A 22,096-nucleotide genomic window follows, 5' to 3' on the forward strand; every position below is an offset into this window, starting at 1 on the left:
TTTAAAGAAATTTACAATTATATAACCATCACATACAAAAATTACACAATTATTTTTGATATTTAAAAATCAATTTCAAACACATCATAGAATTCCTTATATGTTATTTGTGGTTCTACCTACATTTTTTGCTCTGTTACGTTCTACCTTTGCAATATCTTTCGAAAGAGACGGTATCAGACCCAGATAATTGGGACCGCAGTTAGGTTACCTGCGACTGACAATTCTTCAACTTCCAAGTGTGCGGAGATGCTCTTACCTGCTCGTGAACGGGACTCTAGTCCCCTCTACAATATCGTTTTTTATCTGGGTGACCGCTATTAATCGGTCAAAATTTTCAGCAAACCGGTATCGTACCAGTAGTATAACTTTATTCTGCTTGTAGAAGAAATCTCATCTCATCTGCATTGATAATTTGTGTATGGTTTTCATCGAATTTATCCTCTACAAACCGAAATTTGAATCCAGGATTATTTCCCGAAACTTGAACCGGAATTATTTCCAAAATTAAAATTGCCTAACTTCCGTACTATAATATAATCATGCGGAATGGTATACATAAATATAGAATCTCTTATCGTTGCGTTGAGAAATAAATTGTATTTTAAAGCTAAATTGGTTTTTAACCATCTAAAACTTACACCAACAATATTTCACACATTAGTCTTAAATGCGGAAGATTTTAATGACATTAATTTAACGTTTTTTTTTATAATACACAGCAAAGTGATTTAACTTTGTATCGAACCAAGAATAATTTTTTGTCTCTAAATAGAAACAATGAACTTTTTACATAATATTCTAGTGTAAAAATTATTCAGACATATCTATTTTGGGATGCTTATATTTATATGTAGTATTCTAGTGTAAAAATTATTCAGACATATCTATTTTGAGATGCTTATATTTATATGTAATATTCTCTGCTATATTATATATATATATATATATATATATATATATGTATGTTTCTTTTTATAAATTCTGAAAAACAGTAAAATCTTCTTCGACCTCGGGCTATTATTACAAGATTAATGATTTATCGAAGAAGTTTCGTGTGCATATCCGTTCTCAGTTCTCCAAGACATCATTTATCTTTAGGATATATGTTTTTTTAATTCATCCTTTAGTCATTTGCGGGAACGCTATAAAGTGGTGGAACCGGAGGAAGAGCACAGAAGAAGGGATACAGTGCTCGATCAGGAAGGGATACGAAGAAGTAGGTGTGGGAAAAGTGGGACCACACTACGGGGCTCAACCGGAGTGACAAAATACGGACTGTTTTACTCGCGAAAAGTCGACGAAGCAGAAAAGAGGATCGATAGATCTACGCGCGCGAGGAGAAAGTTATTACATACATACCTGCCCGGTGTGTTCACGTCTACCTTACTACCTGACTATCTACCTACTTGCCTGAACCAGCGCGATCGTCTTGGCTGTCTGCCTATATCTGTTTACCCGTTGCTGTTATCCGGGAATTCCCCTTGTTAATCATCTGTCAGTCATTGTATAAGGTTAGTGGAAGATTAACGTCACTAATTAATATGCAAAACACATCCGTGGTGCTACATAGTATCTGCGGTGAATTCGCGACGCGCGTCTTTTTTCTCTATAGTTGTAAATTATCACTCGTTGCTCTATCATGTTGTCTCGGCCGAGTTGTTCTCTAGTCGACTTCTACTCGCGAGAGACATAGTGGAACGTTTCTTCCGATAGCTACGTAAGTAAATTTCGTTAAAATGCATATTTTTAATAGATATTTTGTAATTAAATCTTATTCTTTTTTTATTAAAATTTTTTTATAAGCTATGACATTTGAAAATTAAATTTCACGGAAATAAATGTATCGCATATTATAGTTTAATTGCTGGATCTACTTTTTATTGAAATCCGCTTTTAAATTTAATAATTATATCAAGATGAAGTTATCTAGTAGTAATAGACTGTGATATGTGAAAAAATAATATTTTATCCGTAAATTTCGCTTTTATGTTTTTATTTAAATATTCCATATGCCAATCTATTGTTTCGTATAATTTAATTATTATTTTTACTTAAATCTGATGCATTCTAAGCATCAACTAAAAATTAAGTCGAGAAGAAATGAATATAAATGTCACTCTTTTTTCTTTTTATGATTTTTTATTTTTCGTTTATGTTATTTTAATTACTTTTTTTTAAATTTTAATAGAGATACTATAAAATCAGTGTAGTTATGTATCTGAGAGATAGCACATTTTGTTTCTGTCTTTCTAGTAAAACCAGTGATTGCTGATATTGATTAATTTTAACTTCACTATTAATATTAAAAGAAATTATTAAAAAAGACAGTAAGTTGTAATATATATTTAGCTACATATATATATATATATATATTTATATATATGTATATGTGTGTGTATACATATTCACAGAAAAAAAGGAATTCTTGATTCAATATTTTTATTCTTAAACGCTATTTGATTGATTTAAGCATAGAATGCTCTTTGTAATCACAAATTTTCATTTGCCTTAATAATAAATAAGTTTGTGTAAAGTATATTTTATCCTTAAGATATATTCTTGTTTTAAAAATAGCATATGGTAAAAACAAACTTGTTAGTCACATTTGAACTAAGAATTATTATATATACTTGAAAGTACTGCTTATATCATGCTCAGTTGTCACTTGTCCTTGCAATATTTATAAGTAAATTTCAGCTTCAACCAAGAATATTTTGCACTTTGTTTTAAGGATAAATTATCCTTTATCCAAAATTATTTATATTTGGCGCTATTATAAGGATAAAATATACTTGAATCAAGGTATATTTGCATTCTTTCAAGGATAAAATATACTTTACACAAACTCATTTATTATTAAAGCAAATGAAAATTTGTGATTACAAAGAGCATTCTACGCTTAAATTAATCAAATAGCGTTCAAAAATAAAAATATATTTGAATCAAGGATTTCTTTTTTTCTGTGATGATAAACGCAAATTAACATATATTTGCATTGTTCGTCGTCGAACTAACTCATTCTAGTTTTATAACTTTTAGTTTATAGATATTACTCAAAGATGATGAGAATAATTATATTATAAAATATTAATGTAATTCTCATTCTCTTTTCCTCTGTGTTTCTTTCCCTCCCTCTCTCTCTCTCTCTCTCTCTCTCTTATATTTTAATATAACTGCAATTAATATATTTAACATTTTAATAACTTTCTTGATTTTCACGATTTAAATCGTAAATTAAACACATAAACTTACACTAATCAAATCACAATAAATCACTATCGCAATATTGATAATGTTTGACTCTACAGAGCCACGCATATAATAATAAGAATTTGTAACTGTTTTTTTTTTATTTGATATATCGCTCGTAAAACAATTAATATCACTTTTCGCGTAACAAGAATGACTCGTGGCGGTTCCGGTTGCTCGAGCGCTGAACAGTAGTTTGAATCGAAAATTAAGCGGTACATTTAGTAACTAATATGGAAACGATAAGTAAGTTGATGATAAGTGCGCATCGAAACAGCACAATTATGAAAACTAACATGATATGTTTTATACACGTGGATTACAATCCAAAATTCAATAATTTCTATAATTTAATCTTACATTTATATTCATCTTCCTATTTTTATCACTATATAATTATTAAATTCGCAATTTTAATCATTTTACTTTTTATTTTACGTATGTTATATTTTGTTATAAGCAAATAAAAACTTATTTGCTTCTAAAAAATAGAATATATATTGTATATATATATATATATGTATGTATAAAATTCGTATGTCAATATTAAATTGATCAATATTAAAGCAGTCTTCTTGACTTGATTTGATTTTAATAACTATAATGACTTATGTTAAATGTAAAATGTCCTACATTCAAAAGAAGTTATTTGTTACGATTGCTTAATATTGCATCGTTATGCTTTATTTGTGCATACCTCTTTTGCGTTAATCAATTTAAACACAATTTAAAGGAAAGGAATAAATTCTCCATTCTATTATATTGACGACATAATAAACAATTTTAATGAAAAACGTCCAAAGCTTAAATAATTGTTAAGATTATTAATATTGAAAATTGACAATTTATGCAAAACAATAGCTTTCCGTTAAAAATTTTTATTCTATAAATTTATAAACAAAATTAAAGACATCTTATATAGAATTTATAGGAAGAATAAATGATATAATTATAAATAACATATTGGTAACTAAAACTACATATTAATAATAGAAAACAAATAAAAAAATAATGGTATGCAGTTATAAGAAAAAACACGAGATATGATCATATTTGTCATCATACTATTTGCAATTTTTATTTGTTTCGAAAGTAACTTTCAATTTTAGTTTGTATAAAAATATAATTTTAAATTTAGTTTTTATGAAAAAAAAATATATTTTTTAAAGAAAAATCATCTCTCGTATATTTTAAACAGTTGAATCGATATACTTTGCGATATAAAAATCTAATAATCTAATAATAGCACCTCTAATTTGAAAAACATATTCGACATGTTTATATGATGTCTCTTTCTCTTTTTTTTTTTTCACGTAACAAGAAATTGCTCAGTTTCCATGATTTGCATAAGAAAATATCCAAGACGATTGCTTCTATTATATGATAGTTACAGATATTCATCGCTATTATACTAATTGTGCTATATATCTTATCTTTCAAATTTTATATCATTCATGATTATTGATAATGAATCTTGAGCCTTGGTTAAACCGGTTGTTAAAGTCAAGATTAACTATAAACTACACAGAAAAAAAGGAATCCTTGATTCAAGTATATTTTTATTCTCGAACGCTATTTGATTGATTTAAGCATAGAATGCTCTTTGTAATCACAAATTTTCATTTGCCTTAATAATAAATAAGTTTGTGTAAAGTATATTTTATCCTTAAGATATATTCTTGTTTTAAAAATCGTATATGGTAAAAACAAACTTACAACATTGTTAGTCACATTTGAACTAAGAATTATTATATTTATTTGAAAGTACCGCTTATATCCGATGCACACTTGTCACTTGTCCTTGCAATATTTATAAGTAAATTTCAGCTTCAACCAAGAATATTTTGCACTTTGTTTTAAGGATAAATTATCCTTTATCCAAAATTATTTATATTTGGTGCTATTATAAGGATAAAATATACTTGAATCAAGGCATATTTGCATTCTCTCAAGGATAATCTAATAATCCTTTTTTTCTGTGTATAATTAAATCATACTTAAATGCAAATTGATCAGTCTCTTTATAAAATATTGTTTTCTTGAGATTAATTAATTTTTTTGTTAAATTATCTTATTAGGCGCCGTAACCAGATTAAAAATTACATTTTAAACTAGATAAAATTGATTCTATTTGTTTCAATTAATAATGCATCAAAAAGAAAATCGATCATCTCTGCTATTCTCTAGTTCCATTCATATATTAAATTCAATAATAGGTCTGTTTGTTTTGACTACACTGGCTACACTAGTTCAGAAGTTGTATTTTTTACTCGATATTAAAAGGAAAAAGAAAAGATATTGAAAGAAAAAAGACAAAAATATGTTTAAATCATCAAAGTATCAAAATCTTGAATTAAATGTCAATTGTTTGTGTGAAAGCTATAACATTTTTACGTAAGATCTATAGCTATAGAAAACGCAAAGTTTCTTTTCAAGGTACATATAATTTGCAACTTCAGATTTTAATTTATTTTCTCGCTTGTGAATTATAGAAAAAAACTTTAAATCTCAAAATAATTTACGCTGCGGTTTTTTTTTAATATTCCGTCTTTTTCATGTTAACCTGTATCAGATGTTATTCTATATAATCCCCTGTGACTCAGAATAATGTAAAAATAAACGCAACGTTTAAGGAGTTAGCACGCAATAACTTTTTACTCGGTTATACTTTCACATACTTTCTCGATCTTCTCACTAAGTACACGTAGTTCTGGTTTTTATCAATTTTCATTAAACAAAATTATTCATACCACTCAGCTATTCAAGAAATCACGTACAACATTAAGTTCAAATATGTGACAGTAGTGCACGGAGAAAAATGGAACGCACCGTTAAGGTGCCGACAAACATTTACAGCATCCGTATTTCGTACCGTTATATCGTCGGTGAGACTTATGATAAAGCACGAATTTTACGGACTTTCATTTTTTTCGGAACATGCTAAAGAATTGTTAAAGTATGAGTAATACTTTTATTCAGAAACTGATATTAATAAATTTACTTCAATTCCTTTTTGCAAAGAATTTAGCCTAATTTTCTAACTGTAATAAAATTTTTAAAAATTTAAACAAAAAATATTTATTTCTCGAAGTTTTAACTTTAACACTGACTCTTACATCTTTTTCTGACTTTCTAACCAATTTACATATTAAAAATACAATCTGTTTTATAAAAACAAATCTATTTGCAAATGTTTTTCTCTCAGTTTTTATATGTGCATTATTGACTACTAATTATAAACAGTTCAAATAATTATTTATAAAAAGAAGAATTTAATCTACAAATCTACATGTATTCTTGCACCTGTAGGATAACATACAAAAAAATTATATTTTTTAATATAAAAAAGAAATATTTTACAAAATCAGTTTACGTTATTGAAGAAGAAGCGAGCATAACACTGTTTAATGTAAATAAATGCATAGACTAATGTAAAGTAATATATGTTTTGCAAGGCTATGGAAAATTATGCAGTATTTCACTAAAGGCGGAACTGTTGAATGATCTATCTATTGAGATGATGGTGACGAAACATCATCATTTAATGAATTAACGAGCCTTATTATTAACCGAGGACGTTCAACATCTAATAAAGATTACGTATTAAAATTGTTGCTATTAATTATGATGGTTTCTAAAGCTCATCAAAAGCTATTCCGAGAGTAATACGTGTTCAAGATAAAAGATGATCATAAATAATAATCGAAACTATTGTTGCGCATAATCAAAACATTAAGCTCGAAGGCCAGAACAATGTTAGTTAATCACAGCAAACTTACAATTAGCTAAGCACTTGATTGAAATATTCTTCCTTATTTATGTTACGATTAATCTTATCATTTCAAAAAAATATTCTAATCGGCATACTAAGTATAATCAATTTTTTCAGCATAAGAAAAATAATAATTCTTTCCTGTTTCATCGTTTCATGTTTATAATAGATATTATTTATATATACATATATATTTCTTTTAATAAATATGTATATATATTAATGAATTAATTTTTTAAGCAAAAGATTTAACGTAGATATTATTGTTTTATTTTCATATAATTTTGTTTGAGAGAAAATTAAAAGAATTTTATAATTCTTAAAAGGGGTATATATCCTAAGATTATTTTTAATATTGCAGAGAAACATCTCTAGAATATGACACATAAAATATGAAACAATCGTGTACGAAAAGTGTTAAAATTGATTCGAACTAGCTCGTACCCCACACCATTTCTCGACTAACGGCTCATTTCTCTTTAGAGCCTTGAAAGTATCATCCAGGAGCGCCGACTTAGCTCGTACTGTCCCACTAGGTATGTGGTTGTCTTCATCCCGAGAGCAACCTTCACGCGTCCCATGAGGACATGACCGCGAGACAAAGATTTGTGGCTCTTTAACGAGCGATTAAAACAATATGTTTATAAAAGTAATGCATGTATCAACATCGTACAATGTTGTATGCCGCCTGTACAGTTACGTGAGCGTAATAACGCGCTGCATGTTGTGCAAGTAGAATCTTTCTCGGGCGTTTGCGTAATGTTTGAGCCGTGCCGTTACCACCGGCACCATGTCGACTCTTCCGCGTTGGCTCGTAATGAGCTCCGACGCCTAAGTTATATTAGAATAGTCCCCGACACGGAAGTATGCTTATTCGAAGCCGCCCTTCTCCTTCCCTCCCCACGTATATACGAAAGCCGGCTCAATTTTTCGGTAAGAAATCACAAATCTATAAGCACCGAGTGGGGATCGAATAAACGAGAATTTCCTGCTCTTTCTTCTCTCCTTGGGCGCTCTCGCGCGCCCAAATGTTACACAAATACATACTGTTCTCTCAAGCGCGCGACCTCCTTCCGTACTTGGAAAGCAACTTGCTAGACCAATCGACGAAAGGATCGAAACATCGCCATCAATGTACCGCGACGAATCTCGGACATGATGAATGGCGCGCGTTGGATAAGGTCGTCTTTAAGGCCGAAATCTTACTATTTGACAATATATTAATGTATGCGATCTATCTTACCTTATTGCCAAGACATTTGCACTATGCATCACAAATTTATATCAGATTATTTCAATCAGCTGTTTCGATTTTATTACTACTTTTCATACTGAATATTTTTGTATATTTATTTTAGTCTCACTTCATCTCAAGCTCTTCGATTTCAAGAATTTATCGTGAGAAAAAACTTGATATTCTCTTTAAGATTATTTATATAAAATATGATAACAACAATGATTAAAATAATTATACGAGAAGATATATATTTATAGCAGAACAATTAATTAAGTTTACTTACGCATTATATTTGATTATTAACACATATTGTGTATAAGCTTTAATATATCTAGGAAAATAAAATTTTTTGGTTTTTGAAGAGATTTCAATTATTATTAGATACTACATTATAAAATTAATTAACTTCCTAATCATAAACTTAAATGTAGTATTTGAATTTAGAAAGGTGTATATAGGAAGATCATTTTAATTCTCGAGGTCGTTTCTATTAATTAAACTGACAGGAAGTTTACAAGTTTATGTTTTTGTGTTTGTACATTTTAAAAGATACAAGGTGATCAGGTCCATTTATATTATATTATGCAATAATTATCATATAAATAAAAATAATTAAAACTGTAATTTGATTGGTTCCCTTTTCTATTATTAGAGATTTAAAATTTGTTTTACATAAAAAAGTAAGAAACAAAATCTGGTATTTTTAAAAAGAGTTAACTTGAAAAAACAATTAATGTTTGTTTATTATAAGATTCTATTTTTAGCTCTAAAAAATCAAACAAAAGTCCTCACAATTTCTAAACATTATTAATATCCAGAATTCAGTTTCTACACGTATTTAATTATAATAATTATACAGGAAAAAAATTGATTACCATAGCAAATTTGAGATATTTCTAAAATGGTATTCTTAAGATGATTTTATTCTATACCTTCAATATAATTATCATACCTAAATTTTATGGTAATTATATTTTTAAGCTATAATTTAGCAGGGAATTCTCCATTAAATTGTACGTAGTTAGAGATATTAAAAGAGATTACTTCATAGCTAAAAAGACGTAGTAGTTAATTTTCTTTCCGTGTGCCAACAAGTCTTTTACGTCTTTTCGTAAAGATTGCATATTTTATATTATTTTTTTTTGCATGTAAAAAATCGTATTTGTTAACAAGTAAATAGACTTGGATTCGTTTCTCGATTCAACGTCCTGATATTTTTCTCGCCTATGCTTCGTTGAAAGAGACAGAGGGATTTTATTAAAAGTTAAAATTTCGAATTGATTAATTTTAAGGAAGTTTGTGAGGTTTATTAAAAAATCTCGAATTAAGAGATTTATTTAATTCCTTGATATCAAACTAAGAAAATTGATGTCTTTTGTACACAAATAATCAGTTTTAAGGAAAAAATAATCAGTTTTAACGAAGAAATTCTCCTCCTGGAAACTGATGCATTAACATCTGCATATGGTTTTTATATTTTAATTATTTTATTTTATATTTAAATGTATATATATATATATATATATATATATATGTTTGTTAATTATATATACGTTGCATTTGAGAGCTTTACTAAATCTTGAATGTTTAATAAATAAAGTTTTATTTTATTTTGAATTCACTATGTTTCCTAATAGTACATCATATCCAAAAGACATTCAGAGGATATCCAGAGGACATTCAAACATCCTCAGGATGTTCTCTGAATGTCTCGGGATATGTGTTCTGTTAAGGTTGCGTTTAATATTTTTTCCGTCCTAGAGAGAGTAACAAGTACGTAAAAGATTAATTATAATGGCCTTTCAGATATGATGAATATATACTTGAAATTAAGATTTCTCTACTTAACATCTAAATTGCATCAATAATCGATACGTCATGGTCACTATCGCACTATTTAGCCAAGTAAAAAAGCACGGAGTGTTTTTGTAAGTAATTAACATCGAATTGGTTTTGTGAAGAACTACGCATCAGAATTGTGAAGAACGCGCATTAACACTTACTGAGTACAAAGATAGTTTATCGGCATCACCGGAAATCATTTCTCAACCGATTTCAAACTAACAAAAAAATTAAAATAATTAAACATCAATTTTTTAAGGACTCTTTTCAATACTATATATGTAATTTTAAATATATATTTTACAAAAAAAATTCAAGTTAAGATATTTTATTAAATTAAAATTTATTTAAAATTAATTAAAAATTAAAATTTCAAAATTGATCGAATTTCTAAAGTATTCTTTGTATTGTCAGCAGATATAACGATGAATAGCATTAGTCTTAATTCGACACTTAATATGCATAATTTCGAATAATAGCAACAGTTCTGAAACATGATATTAAGAGATTGTTAGTTCATATATATGACTGATTATTCGACCTAAACATATAGGTATACGTGAGGACAGATTGAATTTTCTCTCATCCGAATTCCCGGAGTCCCATAGCCGTAACCGGCCAGTTGGAGAAAGTAAAGAGTCGTGTATCCGGCGAAATTATCCGCGCCCGAGCTCTTTCAATTCCAGATGTGATGTAACCAGTTGTGCGTTTAGATCTACCAAGGCATATAGATGCTGCAGAATTCTGATACCTCTTGTAGTAAATTCTGCGTATATTATGTAAACTTGAAGATAAATAAAAGTGTACGAGAAATAATTTATTACATGTAAAACTGATTAAAAAAAGAACATAATTTATACATCGAGATAAAAATAGTCTGATATGTGGCTATATTATATTCTTTTTTAATCAATTTTACATGCAATAGACGATTTCTCGTACACTTTTATTCGTCTGCAAGTTTACATATATTTACGTACATCCATATATATTTCAATTTATATTTATATGCGATATCTAATAATATAAAAAAAAAGATTTTGAGAATCTTTCTTTCAGAATTTCTCTTAGTTTACTCGTTTCAAACGTTCCTGCGCCCGTATACTTGAGCTTTCTTTTCATTTCATCATTACATCTATGCGACTCGATCGTTGTTAAAGACGACTGTCTGTTCAGAATTTTATTTCGTAGGAAGGAACGCTCGAAGTTCACGATCGACTTTCACCAAGTCGCTTCTGGTATGCGTAACGACTCGCATGGCGGGTTGCCTACTTTTGACTCGCTTATTATAACTAATTGCTAGACGTTGAATCAATTAATATATTTTTAATTAATACGCTCAGGGATTAATCAAGCAATGTAACGACATTGTTATATAACAATATAGCAATATTATAATTTATAATGCACATTTCCATATATCGCCGAGATGATGGAATATATTTTATGTTAATTGCCACGAAATGAAAGTGAAACGTGCTTAAGTAGAAGCAGAAAGTAAAAGCAGAAACAGTTTTTTTGAAACACATTCACGAAGTAACGATATTTAAATAGTTTTCTACTTTTACGTTGGCCAACGTCATTGATGCTTTCAAATTAATTATCACTAATTAATTAGCACACATTTATCGTATTAGATAACTGTTCATGATATAATTCCTGTATTTTATTTTTTTTATTTTTTCTTCGTGATTCTTTCTCTAATTTTCACGTACTTGCAAAATTTTTAGAAATTAAAATCTCCAAAACAATTAAAATCTCTTAACAATTTGTATGATAAATTTAATGCGCAGCGAGTGAACGACAAACGTCGTATAAGAAGTTTAATGTGCTGATATGAAATATTCAATTCATTCCAAACATTGCACAATCCTTAACTGTTATGTCACGATTACGGTTTTCTTATAAAGTGAAATGGTTTGTGACGTAGAACGAGTATGAAAGGTTTTGGCAAATTACCTCTCTCTTTTCAACATAAATCTACGCTGTTATTCTGAAACTGAGCAATTATTGTGTGATTTTCTCGCTTTTAAACATGTGATACATGACGTGATTTCTCGCACTTGACTCATTAGCTTACTATATTCATTCATTATTTCATATGTATTTTATTTATTCATATTTTGTGTTACGAGGTGTATTTTCTTTATGCTTCATATTTATAGATGATAGATTTATATATATGTATATATATATATATATATATATACCTATATATATGTATGTATTATATAAAAAAATTAAATTTTATTCGAAACATACAGAAGAAAATATGATTCTTCGTGAAAAGAATAAAAATCCGGAAAAAATAACACCCAGACAGCACCAAATGCAAAATCGGCGCATAAGATATCTTTAAAATATGTTTAAGATGTCTTTCGGATATCATATATCATAAGATTTTTTAATTAAAGCTGTTTTAAGCTTTGCATTTTTTGCATGCATTGCAGCATTTTTTAATGATATCTTATGCGCCAATTTTGGGCTTGGTGCTGTCTGGGCAGTTATTTGAATAGCGATTTAGAGAAAGACGCAGACACAACAACACAGAAAAAACAGTATTCTTGAAAGAATGCAAATATGCCTTGATTAATATTTTATCCTTATAATATCTATATCCTTATAAAATCTATATTTTATCCTTATAATAGCGATTTAGAGAAAGACGCAGACACAACAACACAGAAAAAACAGAATTCTTGAAAGAATGCAAATATGCCTTGATCAATATTTTATTTTTATAATATCTATATCCTTATAAAATCTACACAGAAAAAACAGTATCCTTGAGAGAATGCAAATATGCCTTGATTCAAGTATATTTTATCCTTATAATAGCACCAAATATAAATAATTTTGGATAAAGGATAATTTATCCTTAAAACAAAGTGCAAAATATTCTTGGTTCAAGCTGAAATTTACTTATAAATATTGAGGGGACAAGTGACAAGTGTGCATCGGATATAAGCGGTACTTTCAAATATATATAATAATTCTTAGTTCAAATGTGACTAAGTTTGTTTTTACCATATGCGATTTTTAAAACAAGAATATATCTTAAGGATAAAATATACTTTACACAAACTTATTTATTATTAAGACAAATGAAAATTTGTGATTACAAAGAGCATTCTGTGCTTAAATCAATCAAATAGCGTTCAAGAATAAAAATATACTTGAATCAAGGATTCCTTTTTTTCTGTGAAGATATTAACATCTGAAAGATAAAAGAAATACTTTCTTCTTTTCAATTTTTTCTCTTTTTCCCGACTAAATTTTTTTTATTTTAATGAAATTTTTTCAACATGGAAAATATTCTAGTTATCGTCGCAGAGAACGTCCCGCGCTTCGGTTATGCATTATTCACGCGAGGAACGAATGTGGACGGTATCATGAAAACAAGAAACTGAAAGCTGTTGAAGAAGAAAAAAGAAAGAAAAAGAACCGACTGAATGAGAGATTAATGGTACAAGCAGAGTGATTTTTCTATCTCTATCTGAAAGCAAAAGCCTATCTTCGTGCGAGGAATGAGCGCGCGAAACTTCTTTGTTAAACAAAGAACGACGCTCTTTTGCGTTTCATGCACGCTTCGTGCGTTAATTTTTCACGCGTAACAAACATTCACGCTCGTTTAACGAACACTGATCACGGATAACATGTAACTGCGTGGAAACTGCATTATTGGTAACAACTTGACAACTTAACCGACTTTGTGTACGCTTTTGCGTACCTACGTATTGGAAAGAGCTCTTTAAAAAAAAGGCGTTTTGGTAAATATCACTCCGACGAGGAGACAGAATGTACATACGGCGTAAATGTATTGTCGCTTGACGAGAGCATGCGAGGTATATGAATCTTGTTCAAACGTTACGTCCTACGTAACGTATGAACAAGATTCATGTTAGTAGGATTCGCTTTGAAGAATGGTGTCCTTCATAGCGAAGAGGATATATTTGCTTTTTTTTTTCATCCGGCATGATATTTAAAAAATGATGTGTATTCTCTTAACGGGACGTTCTCCGAACAAAGAAATATGTTGGTATCGTTATTTCTTTGTGGTGTAGACACCTATGCAATATTTGTTTTTCTTTAACCAACGAAGTGTGCATTCGAAGAATGAAATATCGATGGCTTGCGTAAGAGTTATACAGCGAAACAATAAGATTTCTGCTCATTCAGACTTTTTCAAGAATTTCAACTCGTATTCTAAAAGCAAATTAACAAAAAATGTTTAAGCAAGCAAAAAAGATTGTCTTCGTGATCAATGAATATATTTAAGTTATTCTGAATGGCGATATTATCAGAAAATTCCCAAATATATATATATATATTAATTTCAAAATGCTCATTAAGACTTTTCAAGAAATTCAACTCGTATGCTAAAAGCAAATTAACCAAAAATTTTTAAGCAATCAATTTTAAAAGATTGTCTTTATAATTAATGAATATATTTAAGTTATTCTGAATGGCGATATTATCAGAAAATACCCAAAGATATATATTAATTTCGAAATAAACTGAATTGTTTATTATAGAAGAAAAAAAAATTAAGCATATTCCAAGATATATATATATATATCTTGGAATATGCTCAATTTTTTTTCTTCTATAATAAACAATTCAGTTTATTTCGAAATTAATATATATCTTTGGGAAATTTCGACATGATAGATATTTGGCCATATATTACAAAAAATTTTCGATACACATTTTTTGCGAATTATCTTAATTTACATTATATTATATCCACATCCTATTATATATATTGTCACATATATCCACATAAAAATATTTTTGCGTGGATATATATGTGACAAAGTAAAATGAAAAAATAGATACGTTTGGTTTGAATCGAAAATAGGATGTGGATATAATATAATGTAAATTAAGATAATTTGCAAAAAATATTTTTACGTGGATATATGTGACAAAGTAAAATGAAAAAATAGATACGTGTGATTTGAATTGAAAATAGGATGTGGATATAATATAATATAAATTAAGATAATTCGCAAAAAATGTGTATCGCAAATTTTTTGTAATATATGGCCAAATATCTACCATGTCGAAATTTCCATGTGGCTATCATAAAAATTAAAATAATATGCAAAACAAACTACACATATATATCTGTGAATAATGTTCAAAGAATATCTTTATCTCTTATTTTATTTTATTTTTCATCTATTAAAAAATTTATTTCAAAATTAAAGAAAGGATGTAGTAAATACATACAGATAAAGAATAAATAAACACATTTTATCTTCAAAAAAGTTAAAATAAATTAAAAAATTAACCAATCATACAAAATAAAATCTTTTAAATATTTTTATGAGAGATGCAATTTTACACTATGAATAAATCACAATATCAATCTTGTGCATATGCAATATAATAATCGACAAATATCTCTCACCTTTTGCAAAGATTAATTAAATAAAAAAAATTCTTTGAACATACACGAGAAAATGTGATTCTACGTGGCGACAAGATCGCAATATTGATCTTCTTTCATCACGTATCTATCTCATAAGTGTCACATAAACGATACTGGGATTCGCGAATCTCCTTTCGTTCACGTACAGGTGATAATAAGCGAGGCGAAACGCGACGCGACGCAACACCAATCGGCTAATCGATCGGATAGACGGCGAAAGGCTCGCAAAAAAGGCAGTCACCTTTTAAATTCGACACAACGCGGCTCGTAACGCGTTGAGCTGCGAATACGAATTAGAAACAATCGGTCCGGTGAAGATACACGATTCTCGTCGTTGCAGGTGCAAGCCCGGAGAAGCGATGGTGGAGGTGCTTTTGGATCGTATCGATGGCCAGGAGGTGGCCGTCGTTGACTCGAATTGCATACCAGAGTCACCGACGAAATGTTCGCCAACGGAGAATTCGACAGCGATCAACGAAAAGCTGTCGCCGATTCAGGAGTTCTACTACGGCCAGAGCATCTTTATCACCGGCGGTACCGGTTTCATGGGCAAGCTGCTGATTGAGAAGCTGCTCAGGACGTGTCCCGGAGTGGCCTCGATCTATCTATTGGTGCGCCCGAAGAAGGGCAAAGACGTGCATCAACGCACCGAAGAGATCTTTGATGACGCGGTAAGTCTTAGATATTGCAGACAGATCCTAACTTGAACCTTATTTCATCTTTCAACTTAGTTTTCTATCTTTTTTATAATTAATCTTCTAGAGTTTTGATTCAAAAAATTTCTAAAATTTCGATTCAAAATATTTAAGTAAATAATAATTGGATGCAACGGATCGCATACACACAATTTAATATCTTCATATCTGTTTATGCATGACATATATGTACGTTATATGTATATTATATTTGCCGAAATAATACGTGCATCGCACGTCAGCAATAAACAGTCGACATTGACGTCAACGCTACATTTAGTCTCTTTCAACGATTTTATTAATTACAATTCGTTATTAATTTTGCTTAATTATAATTTGTTTTTTGTAATTTTTGTATTTTTATTTAATCCCTTTTTAAAATTAAAAATACATATATATATGTTTAGTATCATATACTAAGATATGAGAACATTAATAATAACAAGACAACAAACATCGTTTTTAATTTAACAAATTATTAATAAATTATTATTCCCTTTTGCTTAGTTATTTAAAAAACTTAGGGACGAGCAGCCAAAGTTTCGGCATCAAATCGTCGCTATAGCGGGAGATTGCAGTCAACCGAATCTTGGAATATCCCCGCAAAATCGGGCCACTATCATTCGAGAGGTTTCAATCGTCTTTCACGTCGCGGCTACGGTCAGATTCGATGAGAAGTTGAAACTAGCGGTACCCATCAATGTTAGAAGCACGAGAGACGTTTTGAATCTTTGCAAGGAAATCCCGAATCTCAAGGTATTCAAATGTACAAAAACAAATAAAACGATAAAATTACGCGACAATTTTTCTATGCATAAAACATTATCTGACTCGTTTTATTACTTGTCAAATCTTGAATAAGTTTTTTCCGCTGAAAATATACGATGTTCACACACTTGATTCACACGAATTTAAATAACAGAATTTATTATTAGCCAGGTTTCTTGACATACTAAATGTACGATTGCTCATGTAAGCCTTCGTGTGTTTAACTTAAGCGGCACCATTATTATTTTATGCAATTTCCTCAGTCTTTTGTGCACGTGTCGACTGCGTACGCAAATTGTCCGCAAAGCGTGATCGAGGAGAAGTTTTATGACCCGCCAATGGACTCTGACAAACTAATTGCGCTTATGGAATGTGTGGAAGATAAGTTGGCTGAAGACATCACTCCACAGTACGTAGACTTTTCTTTATTTGAATTCTTAGCACTTATAAAAGAAAGAACGTGCGAAAAGAAAAACATATGTCTCACTATTTACAGATTATTAGGAAAATGGCCGAACACCTATGCTTACACAAAGGCAGTTGCTGAGAATGTGATTAGAAAACAGGCTGGCGACTTGCCGATTGGCATTTTTCGTCCTGCCATTGGTTAGCATAAATTATCATTTATTCATAATAACACTATTCGAAACTATATTAAAGTATTTAAGCAGTACGTTAAATTTAAATTTGACACAAAATTTTAAGAAGAATCTCGAGATTTTTCTACATATACAAAATACAAATTTTATTATTAAATTATTCAAAGAATGAAAATAATTAATTGCAAGATATTTGCTGCTTTCTATTTAGCAATACAAGTCGACACAAGTGTCATTCTTTTTTTATTCTGATAAAATATAGAACAAAGACGTTTGTGTCGACTTGTGCATTGCTAATTGAATAGTACTACTAAATATCTTGCAATTAATTATTTTTATTATTTAAATAATTTAATAATAGTAAATGGAAAGCACTTATTATTAATTATAATTAAATTCATAAATATATGTAACATTCGACATTTTGTTCCTAGTAATCTCAACATATTTGGAACCAGTGCGGGGTTGGATCGATAATTTATATGGTCCTACGGGAGTTGCTGCTGGTGCAGGAACTGGATTGTTGCGATCAATCCATTGTGATGGCTCGGTTCATGCAAATGTGGTACCTGCCGATTTAACTGTTAACGCTCTAATCGCGTGTGCGTGGGATGTAGCAAACATACAAAGGTAATATCATCTCTCGCCTTTTCTCTCTTCTTTTATTTTTTATTCTTTTTACTTTCTTATCTCTTCTATCTCTTTTTATCTTTTATCGATGCAATATGGCATCACGTATGACGTATATCAAATATTAATCAGGAATTAAACACAAAAATATATACGTTTAAAAATATAATGCGAAATTTTTTATATTTTTATATTATTAGCATGCGAGAAATTTTAATTCAAGACATAGTATTTAATTATTTCAATTGCAATATATAGATATATTATGTGCAGAGAAGTTATCATTAAAATTCTTTAAATTTTACGAGGTATTTGTAAACATGGAAATGTCATCATAATATTGCATCACCGTTTCAGATCGAACAACAAATCGCATTCCGACATTCCGATTTATAATTATGTGTCCAGCGACAATCCGATAACTTATGATCAATTGAAGGAAATGTCGGCGAAGTATGGTCTCGATATTCCCTCGACCAGAGCAATTTGGTATTACAGCTTCAGAAACAATAAACATAAGATAGTCCATCTATTCTTTGTGTATTTTTGGCACTTATTCCCGGCTTTGTTGATCGATACTGCGACTGTCTGCATGGGAAGACAGCCGAGGTAATATAATCAGACACTTTACATAAAAACTTTACATACATATGAACATACTTTTTCAAGAAAAAATATGCAAATTAAAAGCATTTATGCTAATAATGTAAACAGCGTATTTTTAAAAAAAAATTTATATATAATTTAAAAAAAAATAAATACTCTTTGTTTTTTTAATTAATAATAGAATTAAATATGTATATACACAGACACCATTTAAAATAATTTAAGGCATAGAATAATTATAGAAAAGCAAACTATTTCTAAACTTGCTACTTTTACATTAATGATTTTATAATTATGTGTGTATGCATGTTGAAGGTTACTTAAGGTTTATAAAAAGATACATAAATTTATGGACGTCTTGAATTACTTCGCTACGCAAGAGTGGAAATTTACTAATGACCGATTGCATGCGCTAATGGCGAAGCTCACGTCCAAAGATCGCGAAAATTTCTTCTGCGATATACGAGATATTGATTGGAACGTTTATTTCGAGACATATATTCGCGGAATAAGGATTTATCTCATTAAGGATCCCTTGGACACTCTGCCGCAGGCACGTGTCAAATGGCAAAGGTATGAAACTTTATATTTAGCACCGCATTTCGATATTCAGAAAATAATTTAAAGTTTGATTAGTTTCTGTCTGCTTTAATAGTTTGAAACTATATATGTTTAATTATATATATGTTATATATATATATATATATATATATATATATATATATATACCTCTGAAACAATTTTAAAAATATATTCTGTAGAATTTTCATACAAATATAGGTTCGATAACACTTTAAATGTCACTTTGCATATAATAAAGAGAGAACTGATAGATATAAATTTAAATTTAAAAAAGAGGCTAATAAGAGAGAGAGAGAGAGAGAGAGAGAGAGAGAGAGAGAATCAGGCATAAAAAAATTAGGCGCAACAAACTTGTTTTTAAATTTTTCTTTATTTAATTTAAATGTTTCAATCTTTCCTTTTCATCATCTTCAGCAGATTGATTAACAAAAAATCCACGTATCTTGTTCATGTGTTTTAATCCACATCCCATTATTACATCTCTAATAATTTTTCAAAGTGATCGAAAATGAGATGTAGAATAAAGAACGAAAAACGCGTAGATCATGACTTCAGCGATATATAGAAGATAATACTCATATCTAAGTATGGTCTTGTATGTATATGGCTGAAGTCATGACATGCATTTCTTATTTTTTTCTCATCTTCGATCGCTTTGACTTATTAGAAACATAAGACGAGGATGTAGATCAAGGTACGTGGATTTTTTGTTAATTAATCTGCTGAAGATGATTTAAAGAACGGACATGCTCAAATTAAATAAAAAAGAATTTAATAACAAGTTTGTTGTGCCTGCTTTTTGCTTTTTGATTTTTATTAATTCATTTCCTACCTAAAATTTTTGTATTAGTAAAAGTTTAAATCAATATTGTATATTCTTAAAATTTAATTTTTTCGCGTCTTTCTATGAATCATATTTGAAATAAAAAATATTATATCTAAAAAATATTTTACAACTTTATCATTTAACTGATCAAATAACTCATGTTGCAGATTATATTGGTGCCATCAAGCATTAAAACTTATACTAGCCTATGCTGTTATGAGGTTTTCGTGGATGGCCATATCTACTCTCTTCAACTTTTTCAAAGTGTGACAGAGAAATAAAAGTAAATAAGAGGAGAATCCCGAAATTTAGGATATACGTCCTGGAAATGCGAAAATAAATAATGGTAGAAACATCACAAAGAAGTGTGCAATTTCAGAAAAACTCGGAAAGAAAGAAATTAAAGAATTAACGAAGAATTATCGCATTGTAATTCTGTGTATAGAACATAATATTACGTGCGAATGTAATGCATATATACAGATATATGTATATGTGATAAAAGCAAAAATTATTTGAATGACAATTGGAATAATCGTATTATTCTAACTTCGGCGATCTCCGCAAATAAATTGTAAGTATAGACTTATATATTATTCTATTTTTCTAAAGTAGATTTATAGATAAAAGTTATATAAAAGCGAAGAGTTTAATACATCTCTGTGCCTTAGCGTAAAATATATGCCCGGGGTATTATGCTATATTACGTATAAGCAAATTTATTATGGGATCGACAAAGTATTCGTTATATTATCGTGAATGATTGTGGTTTGAAAATAATTTTAATGAAAAAGAACATTTTTATTGAAATATATATATATATATGTATATTTATATATAAATGATCTATTGAAAGCATTTAACAATTGAGAGTAAACAAATGAATAAATAATATAAATTGCTTTTCTGATTATTTAATCTAAATTTCACTTGAGCGTTTTGAAATTAGTTTGTCATACAAAATATTTTATATTTCTATAATTTCTATCTCTATTCAAAGTGAATTAATTTTGATTTTAATCACAATAATTAGAAATAAAAAATAATTGCTTTTGACAAAAGAAAATTACTAGAATAATGTAAATCAAAGGAAAAATTGAATCAATCAGAAAGTTCTTAATTTTTGCGCAATCTGATTAAACCTACAATCATGTCACATTGTTTATACTTATTTCATGAATCAGCATTTAACATGTGCGCAATATTTCGATGAAGAAACAAATACTCAACGAATACGAAATGTTGCTCCACGGAAAAAAACTACTTATAATTTATATTTAATAAAAACATTCGTTTTTACTGAATTGGATATTAAGTATACACAAAATATGAGTGAACCAAAGGGCTCTCTCACATATTAAGAGAAAGCGTATTTTGTTGACGTAATTGTACGGCATATAGATATGACGTATATTACATAGACATGTACGATAACGTGTACCATGTAGCGTAATTATTTGACAATGTACGGGTATATGGCAATGCATAATGAATGCATATTGAAATACAATAATTATTTAAGTAACATACGTTCATTGCAAATGTACCAGGGAGACTTTAAACTTTAAAGACCAACGTGACTATTGATTTTTTTACTTATATTTTATATATGTGTATAATCTATTATTTTTTTATTGATAGAATAATGATTAGAGCGATCAATCCAAAATTGTATAATTAAACGATATTGAAAAGTTACAGAACATGATAGATATTTATAAGATTTCTATGAACCTCTACATACAAAAATAAAAAAAATATTAATTTCTATTCTGTATATTAACAATTCTATTTATTTATTTTTATGTTAAATTACTGAATTCAAAATAAAATTATATTATAATCGCAAA

The 22,096-nt window shown here is 29.0% G+C and overlaps 1 protein-coding gene and 1 long non-coding RNA gene across 3 annotated transcripts in view; one reads left to right on the forward strand and one right to left on the reverse strand.

Annotated features, from left to right (window-relative positions):
* The window catches only part of LOC114929302 (uncharacterized), a 32,566-nt gene that overhangs the window by 8,538 nt on the left and 1,932 nt on the right, over positions 1–22,096 (reverse strand). The window lies entirely within an intron of this gene.
* Positions 1,242–22,023, forward strand: LOC114929300 (fatty acyl-CoA reductase wat). Of its 2 annotated transcripts, none has more exons than XM_085480196.1 (9): positions 1,242–1,514; positions 15,881–16,211; positions 16,743–16,991; positions 17,267–17,412; positions 17,500–17,609; positions 18,037–18,232; positions 18,590–18,841; positions 19,154–19,411; positions 20,414–22,023. In XM_085480196.1, exons 2-9 carry the CDS (start codon positions 15,900–15,902, stop codon positions 20,514–20,516), a joined length of 1,626 nt encoding a protein of 541 aa, XP_085336322.1. In that variant the 5' UTR covers positions 1,242–1,514; positions 15,881–15,899; the 3' UTR covers positions 20,517–22,023. The 2 variants fall into 2 exon arrangements, with proteins under 2 accessions (XP_085336322.1, XP_085336323.1); XM_085480197.1 differs by lacking the exon at positions 1,242–1,514 and adding an exon at positions 1,603–1,720.

The sequence above is a fragment of the Nylanderia fulva genome, unplaced genomic scaffold (assembly GCF_048542155.1).
Source record: "Nylanderia fulva isolate GAGA-0341 unplaced genomic scaffold, ASM4854215v1 Scaffold14, whole genome shotgun sequence".
NCBI lineage: Eukaryota > Metazoa > Arthropoda > Insecta > Hymenoptera > Formicidae > Nylanderia > Nylanderia fulva.

Coding starts and splice junctions, on each gene's coding strand:
- LOC114929300 (XM_085480196.1), top strand. CDS start 15,900: ATGGTGGAGGTGCTTTTGGATCGTATCGATGGCCAGGAGGTGGCCGTC. Junction 17,413..17,499: donor GCTGAAGACATCACTCCACA/GTACGTAGACTT, acceptor CACTATTTACAG/ATTATTAGGAAAATGGCCGA. Junction 19,412..20,413: donor GCACGTGTCAAATGGCAAAG/GTATGAAACTTT, acceptor CTCATGTTGCAG/ATTATATTGGTGCCATCAAG.